The sequence below is a fragment of the Primulina huaijiensis genome, chromosome 15, assembly GCF_012295235.1.
Source record: "Primulina huaijiensis isolate GDHJ02 chromosome 15, ASM1229523v2, whole genome shotgun sequence".
Classification (NCBI taxonomy): Eukaryota; Viridiplantae; Streptophyta; class Magnoliopsida; order Lamiales; family Gesneriaceae; genus Primulina; species Primulina huaijiensis.
The window spans coordinates 21,084,487-21,101,412 of NC_133320.1; the positions used below are offsets into that span (position 1 = coordinate 21,084,487).

General features: G+C 36.0%; 1 protein-coding gene across 1 annotated transcript; it reads right to left on the reverse strand.

Moving 5' to 3' along the window:
• Positions 1-247: 247 nt before the first annotated feature.
• On the reverse strand, positions 248-14,352 carry LOC140958594 (uridine kinase-like protein 3). The gene is made up of 15 exons (XM_073416097.1): positions 14,202-14,352; positions 13,175-13,339; positions 11,880-11,971; positions 11,336-11,405; positions 3,813-3,928; positions 3,633-3,729; positions 3,396-3,475; positions 2,708-2,902; positions 2,443-2,526; positions 2,303-2,363; positions 1,699-1,759; positions 1,421-1,514; positions 1,251-1,323; positions 856-938; positions 248-626 (listed from the first exon to the last, which is right to left on the reverse strand). The coding sequence occupies exons 2-15, from the start codon at positions 13,323-13,325 to the stop codon at positions 477-479; spliced, it is 1,407 nt and encodes a 468-aa protein (XP_073272198.1). The 5' UTR covers positions 13,326-13,339; positions 14,202-14,352; the 3' UTR covers positions 248-476.
• Between the last annotated feature and the right edge of the window lie 2,574 nt (positions 14,353-16,926).

The following is a 16,926-nucleotide window of genomic DNA, read 5'->3' on the forward strand; positions in this document are numbered from 1 at the left end:
CGTATTCCAACATTATTAAATGATATAGATCTCTCACATTTTCATGAAAATCACGTCGACGGCTAAAATTTCAGTACAAAATTCCAGAATTTGGCCGAGTCTATGCTCCAATGTTTAACATAATATCCATTTATCACTAAATTTTAGCACAGGTTGAAGCTTTACATTAGCGTTTATATTTTTACAAGGTGACGTGTTTTTGTTCAAGACACTTGTTCTCTAAAAGAGTAATAATATTACTAAAGAGTCAATGGCAACAATCTCATGCTATGTGTGTGTGTGAGAATCAATTAGATAACGTACAATAGAATACAAAATGAGGAAAAATAATATGAAAAATAAGGATCCCAACACCGAATGATGCCGAAATGGGTGAAACATATTATGTGAGTCAAAAATTATTTTTTAAATATTAGATTTTTGGCCGGGAGGAAATATGTTGTTGCAATCTCATTCAAGTCCATTAATTTGTCGTTTCACTCATCGTCAGTGCCAAAATACCGGTCACCAAACTCACCCATACCAGGGACAACACGGAAATCTTCATTCAAACCGAGTTCAATCTCGGACGTCACTATCTTTAGTCGAGGAAAGCGTTTGCAAACTTCGTGTACTCCTTTAGGTGCCTGCATATACAAAATAATTTGGAAAGATAATTCGTCGACACTTGATCGGTTACAGACTCAGACATGTCTAACAACAGTACTTTGCATGAACCCACAAGTAAATAGCTCTACAAGCTCAGGATTAAAAAAAAACACACACAATTTTTCTGAGCAAAAAAAGGAAAAGGAAAAGGGAAAAAACAAGGGAGAGAGGGAAAGCTCAAACTGACTTAAGAGCCACTGAACTTACGGATATAAGATTAAGGAATATGATGTTGGACTCCGGTACACCCTTCTTAATAAGCAGAGTAATAGCTTGAATAGCAGAATTTCCTGCAAATGTATGATGATTCACGATGATAAAGAGAATAAACATAAACCGTATCACACAAAAAAACAGTGAAAAAAGAGTACTGGAGGATGTGGGAATATCGTTAAGTGGGATATTTAGGCCATTTCGAGAGAACATATATGTAGAAAAATTGTTCATGTGAGCTAATATTTTCCATTTTGAGTAAGGAGCACCATCTAAAACCACAAGTTTTTTTTCTAATAATGAATAGATCTTATAGATAAATGCAAAACGATAGCATGTATGATATATAAGAGCACACTACATGAATTTTACAACACAAATGGGCTAACCTGTGCCTAATATAGGATCCAATAACAAGACTTGTCTATCTGAAATATCGGTTGGTAGTTTTTCATAGATCAGCTGCACAAAAATGCAAAGCATTTGAATGAAAAAGAGAGTAAATTCGATCTAACATAAAACACAGGTTTCATGCAAAAATGAGTGACTTTTCACTAACTTCTTGACCATTGTCGCCTTCCCTATGAATCAGAATTTTGCCAATCTTGATCCCTTTGCAACATGCTCGCAAAGCATTTTCCATGCTCTCCCCACTGCAAAAGTTTGAAATTGTTTCAAAAGCGAAAACCATAAATATTCGAGGCGTGAACGGAATCCATTAACCATCAAGTCGGCAATACAACGAGACCTGAACTGAAGAAGAAGGAAAAAAATATAGGCAATACAAGAAATCCTCAGGAAAAAAAAATGAAAAAAGTAGAAGGATCATCATTCTACCTTCTGATTACAGAGACACCACATAATCTCTTACAAAAGTCTACTCCAGTGTACATGGATCCTGCATAAGCAAAGCCCTTCATGTAAATATTGTGTAGCATTGTTCAGAATACAGAACTACTGAGAAACAACACGAAAATGACATGGATAGCAAATGCAACCAACAGACATTTCAAAAAAGATGCACAGTACAGTAGCAGCACAGCACTTTGCAAGTCAGCTTTAAGGGACGTTGAGATGTGATCAGAATTCATAAGCCACATGATTGATGGAAATGTAGTTATAAGACAATACATCAGGAATTTCAATTATATGAATTGTGATATTATGTAAAATTTCAAGGTTTCAGATGAGTTAACCTCATAAATTTTCATAACTTCCCTAGTATAAATTATTACATTTCCGTGGATCTTTTCAATTTTTTTTATCATTTTTGCTATTTTGTATTTAAAAATAAGCCTCTTCATCAACAACCAACAGCTATGTTTGAATTTTACAAGGAACACTCAGTAACAGACTATGGCAGTGCCTTCAAAGAGTACATTCATTTTGAATTTTCAAGGAAAGATGATTGACAGATCATACATGATGGGGGCTGGCTTACCAGTTGGAGTAATTACAGGCTTTTCTGTGAACGGCAGATGCCCAAGACCGTGTTCAACAACCTAAATGACATATGTGGAAGAAAGGTTAAGTCCACATTTAAAAACAAAATTAGCAAATAACTCAGACAGACAAGCCTACCAAGCGAATCAGCCGGTCAGAATAAAATACAAAATCGTGTTTTGTTGCTTCAGCATCACGTATCAGTGTGTGCATGCCACGTATCTAGATTAGACAACAAGGATCTCAGATGCTCAATAATGAATAAAAAGATTAAGAAGTGACAGCACAACTATGTTTAGAAATTGTATTCATTTCGTAGAACCGAAGGATGATCGACTAGATAATTGATAAATATCAAAAGGTAGTAAGCTGATAAATTAAATTAGTAAGAATGCCACTGTACCTGAAATGTTGATTGAATTACATATAAATTAGGATATATTTTACAAAGATCGTGTTGGCCAAGTTTAGTCCGAATATGTTGGACAATCAAATCAATAGCAACATGATTGTCTCCACCTCGCGGAATAATGATGTCTGCATACTTCTTCGTCGGAAGTATAAAATCATCAAAAGCAGGCTTCACAAATTTCGAATACTGCAGACAGGTGACACCAGATATTAGCGATGTATTTATCACTCCAAAAAAAAAACTGTAAATGAAAAACGAAATTGAGAATGAGGAACTCAAAAGAATTTGAAGATTGAAAATTAAATGAGTTCATGACTACATCATACAAAGGAAATTTAAATAAAAAAAATTATAGAGATACAAACTACAAAGACATAGGGATAATTTAGCCAGTGGAGTAAAGTACACTTGGAAAACGACAAGTGCATCTCAAACATAAGATTGCTAATAGATGTTAACCATATATTATTATATTAATAGAAGTTTAAAAAGTACTCTCAAGAAAACAAAAATAAGTCACAGAAAAAAGTAAAACCACACAAAAATTTAGCGCAACTTTTTCAAAACAACAGTGAGTCCATATATGAAAGTGGAATCGTTTCTCTTAAAAATGCACATACAAAGCAAGAGCAAAATAATTGGTTAATTATTTACAAACAAGGAAGATGTATGTTTCTACCTGATCAAGTACCATACCAATGTCTCTACCCTTTTCTACTGTGTCACGCCTTATTCTTCTAGCAAGGCGCACATCAGCATCTGCACTGAGACTTTGATATTGTGAAAATTACCATACAAGTGCTGTAAGATGATAGCCCAATGACAGCTCTTTGTTATGAAAAATAAGAAAATGTCGTTGACATGCTGAAGGTATTTATAACCATGCAAAAACAAATGGAAAAGGTAGAAAGAGAACCTGTGTCGACAAATATCTTCATATTCATCATATTCCGCACACGAGGATCGTGAAAGATAAGTATACCTTCTAAAATAATGACATCAGAGCGGTTAACCTGTCAAACATTAATAAAGGGGTACGATTTAAAGATATAACCAAAAACAATGATAACTTGAATAAAATGTGCAAGAAAATTACTCTCCGGGCAGGAAAGACGTTTTTATAACTCTTGAAATCATATTTTGGAATATCCACCGGTTGACCAATTTTTAATTTCTCCATTACACACAATAATTGCTCTGTGCTGAATGCATCTGTCAAAATAAATCTATCAGAGGAAGCTCAAAATTCCTGTGATTAACCAAACCCAAAATTGTAAATGACAATCCATAAGGAAAACATTCACGTTTAAAAAATAATAATTATACACTTGGTTGTTTATTCGTATAACCAAGCACAAGTCTCAAGTCTCAACCAGAGGATTTTAAGGGCGCATGCTGAAACATAGCAGGAAGAGTTAACATAAATGCCGAATAAGCCAATTGTTGGCTATCTTTTATTTAAATTTTATTTTATGAAATTATCATTTTAATAGTTAATTGTAATATATTCTCACAAGCATTTTAATAATCTTATTATACATCATGTATTGATGATTTAACTCAGATTGCCATCGAAATAAATTTAGGAATAAGTTTGCTGATAGCCCATACTACAAAATGAGTCACTAAAAGATATTTATTAGAATGCTTTTATTGCATTTGGATGATGATTAAAAGACGATATTTGATTTAAGGAATGAATTGAAATGTGGATTTCAAATACCACCAATGTTGGATGAATTTGAATTTTTTTATAATTACTATTAAATTAAAAAGAGACGAATTTGAAATCCTCTTGATTCAATTTATACTTACAATTTTTTTTTTTTTTGAGACGAAACTAGATTATATTTATCGATAAAATTTTACAAAGTTAGCGGATGAGTAATCCGCAAAAGTAGATAGAACACAACTAAGAAAGTACTATCCTACTAATATCATGCCCATACATACTTCCAATCCCTAATCAAATCCAAAATAGTCAAATGACTAAATTTTTTAATACTTTTTAACCAACTTGCAACCCTGAACTTGATTTTGTCCCAGATTTCTTCCGTTGTTTCCGATTTGTCTTGGAATATTCTTTTATTTCTCTCCAACTATATAGACCACATCGTGCAATGTATCATAACATGCCAAAATGTCATAAATTTTCTGGTTGGCACTCCTCCCGGCTTCATGACAATCATATCTGCAGTTGTCCTCGGAAACACCCACTGAAAACCCAATTCAAGCATACTTTATTCCAAATATCTTCTGAGAAAGAGCAGTGCAGTAACAAGTGATCTTGATTTTCCTCATGCTTCCGGCATAGAGCGCACCATTGGGGACTTAAGACACATAAAAGTCACCTTCTTTGCATCGAATCGCAAGTGGGTAATTTCCCCAGAGCCACAATCCACGCGAAAACCTGAACTGTACGGGGGATCGGTACTCTCCAGATGTTTTCAAAGTAAGAAAAGAAAGGGAAAGATGAAAGAGGAAAGAAAGAGTTATAAAAAGATCGAACTGCGAATATACCTGACTGGTCTCCCAACCAAACTCTAAAATCCCCCACTCCCCTCTGTAATCTGACTGACTCTAGAACCCCTAGGAGATTAACAAACTCACCCACTTCAATCTCATTTAAGTTTCTTCTAAATCGGATGTCCCAATACAAGATAGTGTTATTTCCACTAGTTTGTTCCACCAAAAAATTATTGATCGGTTTATTATTAATGGAAGAAATCTGAAAAATAGAAGGAAACCGCTCTTTAAACGATGCCCCCCCCTCCCAAACATCTTCCCAAAACCGTATGACATTACCCTCTCTCGATACCGCACCCACCAATAGATGAAAAGCCGGGTAAGACCGAGAGATACATTTCCACGGGCTTCTAGATGTCGCATTCCTTGCCAATCCCACATCCCATCCATTCTCTTGTAGGCCATAAATGCTTATTACTACCTTTTTCCACAAAGGATCTGTTTCCACCGACCCTCTCCACCACCATTTTCCCAACAATGCTATATTTCTCAAACAAATGTTCCCCAAACCCAGTCCTCCTCTATCCTTCGGTCTTGTAACCTATTCCCATCCAACAACATGACAATGCTTGTCCCCGTCTACCCCATCCCACAAGAAATCCCTCATCACCTTTTCCATCAATTTTTCCACCCTTCTTGGCACTTTAAATAAGGACATGAAATAAGATGGCAAGGCGCTCAACACTGATTGTATCAAAACTAGCCGTCCTCCCCTTGAAAGAAAAGCTTTTTTCCATGTAGCTAGCTTTCTTGACATTTTTGATAAAACTGGTTCCCAAAAATAAACCTTTGTGGGATTACCTCCCAATGGTAACCCGAGATAGTTAATTGGCCACATCTCTTTTTTACATCCAATTGTTTGTGCCAATGCATCTACTTCATCTTCCGGAAAATTGATTCCCAACACCACACTCTTATCCAAATTTATTTTCAATCCAGATTGAAGCCAAAAGCATTTTATTATTTCCACTAATGCAATGACATGCCTATCTGATTGAACCAAAAACAAAGTGTCATCCGCAAACTGAATATGCGAAATTTCCAATTTCCTCCTCCCTATTTCGAGTCCTTTAACTTCATTTAAGGACCTTGATTTATCTACCAACCTTCCCAACACATCCACTACTAAATTAAAAAGGAAAGGTGATAAGAGATCCTCCTGTCGAAGTCCTCGCTCCCCTTTGAATTTTCCCCTCGGCCTTCCATTGATGAAAACTGAGAAAGACACACTCGAAACACAGCCCATAATCCACCGCCTCCATCTTACCCCAAAACCTTTCATAGATAACACATAATCCAAAAAATTCCAATCAACGTTATCATACGCTTTTTCCAGATCCACTTTAAGTATCCATCCTTTCTTCTTTTTTCGTCGATACTCCTCAACCACCTCATTTGCAATGAGACAACAATCGAGAATCTGTCTCCCTTTAATAAAAGCGCACTGGTTTTCCTTGATGAGTTTTCCCATAAATTTCTTCATTCTGTTAGTCAACACCTTGGCCAGAATTTTGTACAAGCTGGTCGTCAAACTAATAGGTCTGAATTCCCTTACCTTAATTGCATCGTGTTTCTTCGGGATTAGGCAAATATATGTTTCATTCGTGATACCATTAACCACCCCGCCTTCATAAAATTCTTCAAAAACTTTTAGTAGATCATCTTTGACCGTATCCCAATTATGATGATAGAATGCCAATGTAAATCCATCCGGGCCTGGCGCTTTATCTCCGTCGCAATCAAACACTGCTCTTCTAATTTCTTCCTCTGAAAAATCATTCTCCAACTCCTCCGCCTCCCTAACCTTTAAAGGACACCAATCCACTCCCTCCATCCCACTTCTTGCAGCCTCCAACCCTTCAATTTTTTTGTAAAGATTCCTAAAAAAATTTATTATAATCTCCTCAATCTGTCTCTCCTCCGTAACCAAAGTCCCGTCCTCCAACTGCAGTTTATCTATCATTGCTTTATTCCTCCTATTAGTCAACAGTGAGTGAAAAAATCTCGAATTTTGGTCACCTTCCTTTAACCATTTTAATTTTGATCTCTGTTTTTCCATTTGAAATTTTGTAATCGTCAAAGATTCCAATTCACATCTTACCAATCTTCTTTCCTCGTGAAAAGCATCCGACCACTGTCCCTCCGCCTCCAATGCATCTAGCCGCTTTATCCTTGCTGTCAACTCCTTGTACTTGAATCCCACATCTCCAAATACCTCTCGATTCCATTTTGAGGCTTCCATTTTAATTCCTTTCAGCTTGTTCATAAACTTGTACCCTTCCCACCCCCTACAATCCATATTATTCCACCACGACTTAGCCAATTCTTTAAATTTGTGGTGCGAGAGCCAAGCATTCTCGAATCGAAATGGAGTAGGACCCCACATGAACTTACCGGTGTCGAGAATCACTGGGCAATGGTCCGAGGTGATTCTGGGTAGGACCGATTGTCTAAAATTAGGAAACAAGTTCCTCCAACCCCCTGAGAATAAGAATTTGTCAAGTCGACAACAAATCGGATCAGCCCTTAAATTTGACCATGTATAATTTGCATTCAAGAGTGGAGGGTCATGAAGTCCCAAATCCTCTATCAATCTGTCAAAGCACACCATGCTCGTAGTAACGGAGGTGCTATTCATTTTTTCTCCTGTATTTCTTACCACGTTAAAATCTCCTCCTAAGCACCAATTATCACCACAGATAGAGCTCAATCCCGCTAGTTCCTTCCAAAACAACTCTCTTTCCCTTGGTTTTACAGGTCCATAGATGGCAGAAAACCACCACATGGTGTTGTCAATCCCACAAATCTCAACGGACACCGAAAAATTTCCAATCATATTGTTTCTCACCACCACCACTCTCGGATCCCACATGACAAGAATACCCCCAGAACTCCCCACCGAAGGCAAGTAAACCCAGTCAACAAATCTGGATTTCCACAAACTGGCCACAAATCTTTGATCCACCAATTCTTTCTTAGTTTCCAATACAACCACTAAATCCGGAGTTTCCTTCCGAATGACAGTGCGAACAAGCTCCCTTCTTCTTACGGCCCCTCCTCCCCTTATATTCCAAGAACATATTTTCATAATAAATGTAAGGAGCCCTTCGAGGATGATCCTCAATCATAATTGATTCCCCATTTCAACCTACTCAGTTCTCTTTTTAAGTTTCCTGTTGATTTCTTCACCTCATCCCAACATTTACCATCTTTATTCATTCCCCCACTTTCCCCAACAGTACACGAGGAGTTATCCATGATAGTCCGTTTGGAATTATTTCTCTCGGAACCCGGCAAATCATATATTTTCCCTGCCCCCCACCTATGATGCCACTAGACAATCCCAACACTGAGAAAGACGAAGGGAATAAAGCATGAAGAGAAAAAGAATGATATAGAAAGGAAGAATGATTACCGGTTAGTACCTTTCCCTCATTAGGTTCTTTGTTAACTCGTGTGATTGGCTCGACAATAGGACTAGTCTCCTTTGATGGTGAAAACAACCCCTTCATAACCGCTTCATCCTCAACAATATTAATTGGCTCCTCTGATGAGAAAGAAGCCTGACTATCGGAGTCTGAGATATGAAGCTCATTCTGCAAAAATTCCTCTCTGGACTCATCAAACTCGGATTCTACACTGCCATCTAAGTCATTAATCCCGAACTCTCGGCTCTCTTCACTGCTACAGACTTCATCATCTGGTATTCCATCTTCAAGTATTCCTACAGTAGCTTTCTTTCTTCTGCTATAAACCTTTTCATAAGTAGTCTTCCTTAAGTACTTATCTTCATTGACCTTCGAAGCTTTTTGATCATCCATCTCATCTGTGCGCATGGAATGTATCGGTGACTGTCTGAATTCCTGTGCATCTTTTGGCACGATTTTCTCCAGTATTTTTGATACTTTGCCTTCCAATTTTGTACCCAGTTTCTCTCGAATTGTTGCAGATTGTTGTTTTGTATCCCTTACAAAAGTTGTTCCTTGCGTGCAATTGATATGTATTCCAGCGTCTTTGTTACCAATTTTTTCCGTTGGGTTTTTTGCATTTGTATTTCCATCCGTAGTACATTTTGGTGTCGCCTCCTTTCTCGTCATCATTCTGTGAATATTTGTATTGCCCCACCCAGCTGTTATTTTCTTTCCATTCACTAGTACTTGTGCATAAGTTTGACGTTCGTATTGATCGTAAGCTGTTGAATCAAAGGAGTCCACCCGAATTCTGATATCTAAATAAGCTCCTCCCATTTGAACCTTCATCCTGTTATTGATAAAGCCACCAGCAGTACCCTTCACCTTTATTCTAGCCGCTTTTAAATCACGAAATTGCAGTGTGTCGTTGCTGATGTCCAACAAGCCCCCGCATTGATCCCCAATAACTGAGAAAGTGTCCCTCGACCATAGATTCCACGGTACCCCATAGATACTAAGCCAACTGTTGCAGCATCTGTCCACCGAATCCGTAGTATTAATATTTGGTCTCCATTCATCGAAACACAAAGACACCCCACCGTCAAAGAATCCTCACTTTAAAAAATAAGTATACTCCTCTGAATTTGAAGGCCACCAAACCGCTTTGTTTGCTTGAAATGGAAATAATTCAACTGCTGTTTGTGAGGGTTTTCCAAGTACTCTTCGAACCACTTCCCAGGCAATATTTACCCTGCTTTTTGTAACAATGAGAGCCTCATGCCATTTCAACTCCGGTATTGCCCTATTAAAGTCTTCCTTAACTGTCGGCAGTCCTCGTATACCATCCCTTCGTAATGTTCTATCTTTATGTTCCAATGTTGTTCTTCTGAAAGTGTTTTGTCCATTATGTAGTGAAGACCGAGTGTCCCTTCTTGGGTAACTCCCTGACAGCAGTCTTTCCAAAGCATCCGATAGATTCTTCCAGCCCAATGACTTGAAACCGCTTGCACGATTGTAATTTGCTTTCTGCCCCTGGAATCAAATTTGTTCACTTCAACAAAGCTACCACGTTTGTTATGAAATCTCTGTGCCGTGAATAACGCGTTCTTTCCCCTATATCGATGAAAGTCCACACTTGAATATGTAGTATTGATGAACTCCTTGAATCTCAAACTTAACCATCTTGCCTCCTCACAATCAAAATCCATCATGTACTGCGATTTCCTCGTTTCTTCAGCCCACCAAATCGAACTGCCCCCATTCCCCAACCTCAATGTAAACACTTTATGTTCCAGTTTTATCACCTCTTCCTTGGCTTCCAATCCAGAGACCAACCTCCTTCTGCCAGATGCATACATTATTTCTAAAACATCAAAAAACCCCGGCTCGGGTAAAGCGATGGAATCTAAAACCTGGACAAAACTTTCGGACTAGAAAACAGATGCTCCGACAGAAACTTCCGGCAAAGCTTGATGAATCTCTATGGAGAAACTAATACGAACATTCTAAGAAGAAGGGCGAAGCAAAATCAGCTACTACGTCGCAAAACTGAGAGAAATGAAGGGCCGCCGTCGGCCGACGGCCGGCGCCGGAGGCTGGGCTAGGAACGATAGACCGAACTCAGTAGTTAAGGGTGATGAGTGAAAGTGATGGAGGACTCGGTTGCTGGAGCGTGGGTTGCTGGAGCGTGGGGATAAGGAGAATTTCAAAAATTTCTCTCTCTTCTTGTGCGGTTATTATACTTACAATTATAATGCATTTGAAATCTATGATTTTCAAATGCATCATAACTATTTGTTATTATGGGTCGTAGTAGAGAATTTCAAATTGCACGTGTGCCATAAAGAGACTTCATTGTAACTTTGTGCAATAGCACTAGAAATTGATTTGGTGGCATATCTGATTAACTGAGAATTGCAAGATTGTAATCTCGGGTTAGTTGTGATTCCTACAAAGTTATGGTGATTTTTCACTCTTATATCTGATTGTCCTATGCATTTTGTCACCAAATAATTTACAAAGAATTTCTGGCTACATCTATCTACATATATTCAAAACACGTATGGACTTTCCAAAATCCAAATGAGAGATAATACTTATTTGGAATAAGCAGAAGTCACCCAAGAAACAAAGAAAGTCAAGGTTCAAGGATGCAAATTTTCCAAGTTAAAACAGAACTAACCAGGATGGTCAAAGTTGTATTCATGAACTCTTTGAAGTTCATCAGGTGTCAAATTGTGATAAAAAGAATCCTGCAAAATTATCAATAAGTGTGTTAGCCATACAACTAGTTGTCTAGTTCACAATATATATATATATATATATATACATACGCGCACCGCTTAAGCTAGAGAAAAAATTGAATGCAACTGCATTTCAAATTCAGACTAGAATGCGGGAGATATTGACAAAATAATTAGAATCCTTAAAAACAACAGCAGTAATAATTTTCTTCCATACATCAACAGTTACGAAGTCATCAGACATCTCACTTCATAAATTAGGAAAAACAGAAGTTAAAAGCATAAGAAACACTAGTGGGTTATAGAATTAGCCTTAACCTCTTTGATTCTGTAAAAGAAACCAGGAAACCAATTGTAGTGCAGGTTGTCAATGAAAATAAAGCATGAACCACGAATGTAGGTTCAAACTGCAGCAAACTTTAAAAGGGAAAGAAAGGAAACTGAATATTGTACTCTCATGAAGATGCAAATACAGTGTAATACCTGGTTGACAAGTACGACTCGCTGATCATGAAGCTGCTCAATAATCATATCACAAACAGTAGTCTTCCCAGATGCTGCGCCTCCAGCAACTCCTGAGAAGCAAAACATTCAAGATTACCAACAAGATGCCTTTGGAAAAAAGAAAAGGTGTAGGAGATCATAGGAAAAAATATTACAGCGGACTTAAACTAGGGGTAAAGATATGAAACTACTTCAATTTCACCAGAAACTGATGTCAGCATCTGTTATGTGGCAGTTTTCTTTAAAAAAGAAATCAAAACAAGCATAAGCTGTTTAAAATGTAATTTTAAGATCAGCAATATCTGTACTTAACCACATACAGGTAAACCAAGAGGCTTGATTTAATTTATTGTGAAAACGCTTTACTTGTTCCAAGCAATATTTCATTGAGTCAAGTTGATCACATAAATTCACCCTGATTTTATCTCAGTGAATCACAAGTCTCTTTACAATAGAAAACAAAAGGAAGTTAATAATGAAAAAAAAAACAAACAAACCAACCACCCACCACATGCAGGGTTTTATCAAAAACACAAATTTGAGACACTTCGTATTCAATTCATGGCAGGGGATATTTTACGTCAATAGAGATCCCTTCTTCCATTTAGTTCCTGCAATTCAACTACTATTCCTACCCTCATTATACCACTTATTTGCTGCTTGCAAATTGCAAATTTCTGACATTCTGTCGACAATTTATACATAGCGAAAAAGTAGAACATATGCCTTGATCGACCCACGGAACACCATTAGCTGAATCAGTCATAGATGTGTAGTATTGCAAACAATGTAACAAATTCACCACAAACCAAAAAAGGCTTCAATTCATACAATTCCAAGTATCACAAATTATGTGGCCAGTGTAGTGTGTAATGGCGAAGCCGACAGAGCAAAAGATACTTTACAAAGTTTTCACATGCAGTCTATCAATCCTTCTAAAGCTAATATATTTGGCATGCATTGATATTCGATGCTGTGGAAAAATCTTGACACTTGTGATTTTCATTGCCGCAATCAGGATGCAAAATGGAAATTTGGAACCTTTGAACTAGCATATTTGGTGATGATATCAATTTTTTTCTAAATCAAGAGGCCAAGTATCACTTAGTGCTTGTCCAAATCTTCTTCAAGTGATTTATTTGGATCTTACTAACACAACAAAAGCTTAGAAAGACAAGACCAGGATTGGTCTTTCCTCCTGCATCGGATTACAAATCCAAGATAACCACAAAATCCTTTCATTATTCATGAAAATAGAATGTAATTTTGCACACCTATTACAAATGGTTGCTTGACATCTTCAGTAGAAGATGTAACAGGTTGATTGGCAATTGAAGAACTTGCATCTGCATTTTCTAAATGAAATCCAGAAAAGTGAACCCCGGATGAAGCTTCTATCAGATCTTCAATTGCCTTTGAACCCATTTATCAAGCTTTCCCTGCACTATCAAACACTCACAAGTAAGAATATGAAATGCAAAAAAAAAAAAAAGCAATGACCTGAAGATTTATGGAAAGGGAGCCTTGAAAATCATAGGATTAGCATGATTACGGCAAAAATCTTCTTTGATTCAAGAGGTAACTTGGGGCATCATTCATAAGAAAAAGCAAAGCCAAACGTGCATCTCTTGGTCTTGCAAAAAGGGATATATTCCAAGATAAGAGATGTTATTACGCAATCAAAAAGATAAGATTCACTGTCACATCTATTCTTAATTTTTTTTTTCTCCCATACAAAAATCTAAATTTCCTACGATGCAGATATTTTACCAACCACGGATAATAAGATCAAGAAACTGCACCAGATCCAACATTAAAAAAATGTAAACCCAGCCAAAGAAGCCACAAAAGGGGAAAAAAGAAGAACAAGAAGAAGTCTTTTCATACAAACAAACAATTTGGAAGCATCCTTCCACTGAACACTCAACATAACAATAAAAAGCTTCCCCAGGTATACAGAAAGGAGGGAAAGGATAGAGGAAAGAAAGATCCAATATACCAAATCAGTAAGAGAGAAACGATCCACTAGAACTAGACGTAGAGAACCAAATCACAACATCAACAAATCCAAGTTTCGCCATTGCTACATTGGCAGTTCTACGACCGTCAAATAAACTACTCAAAATACCCATTAAAACAAACCAAAAGAAATCATCCAATTTAGATTGAAAAACACCACAACACAAACATATTTTTTCACGAACAACAATCAGATTCATGGTAAGAAAAGTGATCTGAGCGCTTCATATACAAAAAATTAATTCAATGTAGCAAATTTTGTATCAATAAGACATTAAATACCAGGTAAATAAATAATTTATGATTCTACAATCAATTATTGTGGCCTTTTAGCTTCTTCGCCTCGATTTTGGGATTTTCGAACAGTGCAGAGAGGAATCAGTTGAGCACACTTAGGTTATAACATTGGACGACGCACTGCTGATGCAACGAATTTATAGGGACAATTTTGATATTAAAATTGCAGCAGTGGGGCTTGTATTTGTCCAAAATACATATTCGCCCACACATGAAAAACAAACTCTCTCTAATTTGAAAGAAGTTATACGAGATATATTTCCTCTTCAAAGCAGTTCTCTACCTATTTATGTGGAAATTGTTTATACACGCTTATGCAGGGACGGAACAATGATTTTTTTTTAAATTCGGGGTGCAAAATAGAATTTTTTGAATAATTAATGGTATTAAAAAACTAAAATTTAGTATCTAATATTTACCCACACTTTGTAATGATTAATTTTAAAGTATAGTCCTAATATAATGTAATAAAAAAATATTTGTTCAAAATACATTACTCAAAAATTAAGAGTGACAATGTTAAAATTTCCATTATTTCAACCATAGAGATAGGGATGGAGTCAATATCTTGGTTCAGTGTAAGTAACAATATACTAAAACTAACAAAATAAAAAAATATGTCATAAATTAATCGACGGCAAAAAATAATATGTCACAAGGTTCGAACACAAGCTACACACGGCTATAAGCAATTGTTAGTTGCTAAAAAAAACTGAAAAATACGAAGAACGACGCATACAGAACATGTAGTCAAAACAAAATTTAATAGAAAATATAAATTTTACATTCGAAAAATATGCATGAATTCATTTGGGATCGCAAAAAGGACACAAAATTAACAAACAACTGAATGATAAAAGAGATGCTTTGAAGGAAAAAAGCGAATATAAAAATACTGGATTTTATAAAGAATATGGAAGATGAAATAGTAAGTAGTATGAATTGGAATGATTGTTAATTGAAGCGTATGAAGTATGTGACTCATGAGGAAAAAACATTGTACAAAAGGTTATAGATTGTCTACCTAGATAGCAATAACAGGTAAAATTTTAAAAAAATTGAGCCTAACATGTGGGACTATAAATGTAATATGAAAAGATAAAAATTTTAAAAAAATTTGGGTCTAAAATTATTTTACATATATATGGGTTTTTTCCCCAGTGTAGACCTCTTGAATGACCAAGGATCCCTATTTTTTACCATACCAATCAAATTCATTGAAAATATCCGCAATCAATGAAGGAAAAATAAGTGGACATGGCCCATTGAATTATGACTATAACACATGTTATTCTGATATTCAAATTTGACCGAGATAAAATTTGAATTGAAACAGTTGACCATCATTTTTTTTTTAATTTTATTTATTTGAACTTCGAAAGAATTTTTCGATATTTCCGATTAAATCTTCTTGTTCCTAGATTTTTTGTGGGAATAAATTATTATCCTCGTCTTCTACATAAAAACCTTTCTTCAAAATCCGATGATAAGAGCCATTTTTGGTATATTTATTTGATTACATATCAACCAATGTGGGCAGTTGTCCGCATTGTGTCCATGCTAGCTACGTCCATGCATAGATAGAGCGGAAGAAAAAATAATACTAAAAATTACAAATAAAAGACGAATATAGCCAACAATGCCAAATTATCATAGGTTTATACTTGATCCATGTCTGAACCATATAAACCTAAAAGCAATACAAAAACTCTTATGAGACAAATCTCCAACCCGGTCCAATACATGAAAAATATTTCTTTTTATCTTAGAAATATTATTTTTAATTATATGTATATAATAAGTCAACTCGTCTCATAGATATAAATTCATAAGATCGCCTCACAAGAAACATACTCTGAAATCATTGAGTATGGATCCGCAACACATTCGAACTTGAGTCTGTATAGCATACTCGTCTACACATATACATGCACTGTCCTGTGTTTGTGTCGAGCCTCGTTGATCCAGGGATGGATACACACTCATGTTTTAATGGGTTCTTAGTTCATTGTACATGGACCCACGTATATGTGTCAACGGCCCAAATGACGGGCCAGCTCGTTTCAACGGCTCTACTCATGACGAAATATGCTACACTAATTCATAGTACATATAGACCTAGCGTTGTCACTCAAAAACTCCAAAATTTTCACAGATGCTAATAGTTTGGTTCATGTCCAAAACATGGGAATAAAACTCTAATCTTCACAATTTCTTTCGCTATTATTAATTTTCCCAATTGATACATCTATAAAATAAAAATTTTACATAAGGACGCTTAACAATACCATAGATACAAAGACGGGTCTTCTTTAGGGTTGTAATTTTTAAATATTACAATCACTGTATGTTGTGAATATATTAAAAAGTGGGAATTTTCATGATTAGGAGATTAAAAACCACAATTCTTGAATGATAAAATGTTAATTTTGATCAATTAATCGTCATTGGATCAAGCTAAATTATAAGGGTTGAAACATATGAAAATTTCAGGTCATATTTATTGACGAATTACTCTAAATTCATGAAATTCTAAAATGAGTTTTAAAATATTTTGTATAGAAAACCATTTAGATTGCTCGATTTGTTATTACTTGAATGTTTGTTGATGTGTCATTGATCGGTTATTGCTTGAATATTTGTTGATGAACTGTTGATTTTTTAATCTTGATTATTTGTTGTTGAGTCATTGACTCAGAGTGGATGGTTA

What these genes read in the sequence shown, in the direction of transcription:
- LOC140958594 (XM_073416097.1), bottom strand. Translation starts at nt 13,325, where the DNA reads ATGGGTTCAAAGGCAATTGAAGATCTGATAGAAGCTTCATCCGGGGTT. An exon ending in ACGTCTTTCCTGCCCGGAGA is followed by an intron (nt 3,730 to 3,812) that starts GTAATTTTCTTG and finishes AATGTTTGACAG; the next exon opens with GTTAACCGCTCTGATGTCAT. An exon ending in CTGACCGGCTGATTCGCTTG is followed by an intron (nt 2,364 to 2,442) that starts GTAGGCTTGTCT and finishes TATGTCATTTAG; the next exon opens with GTTGTTGAACACGGTCTTGG.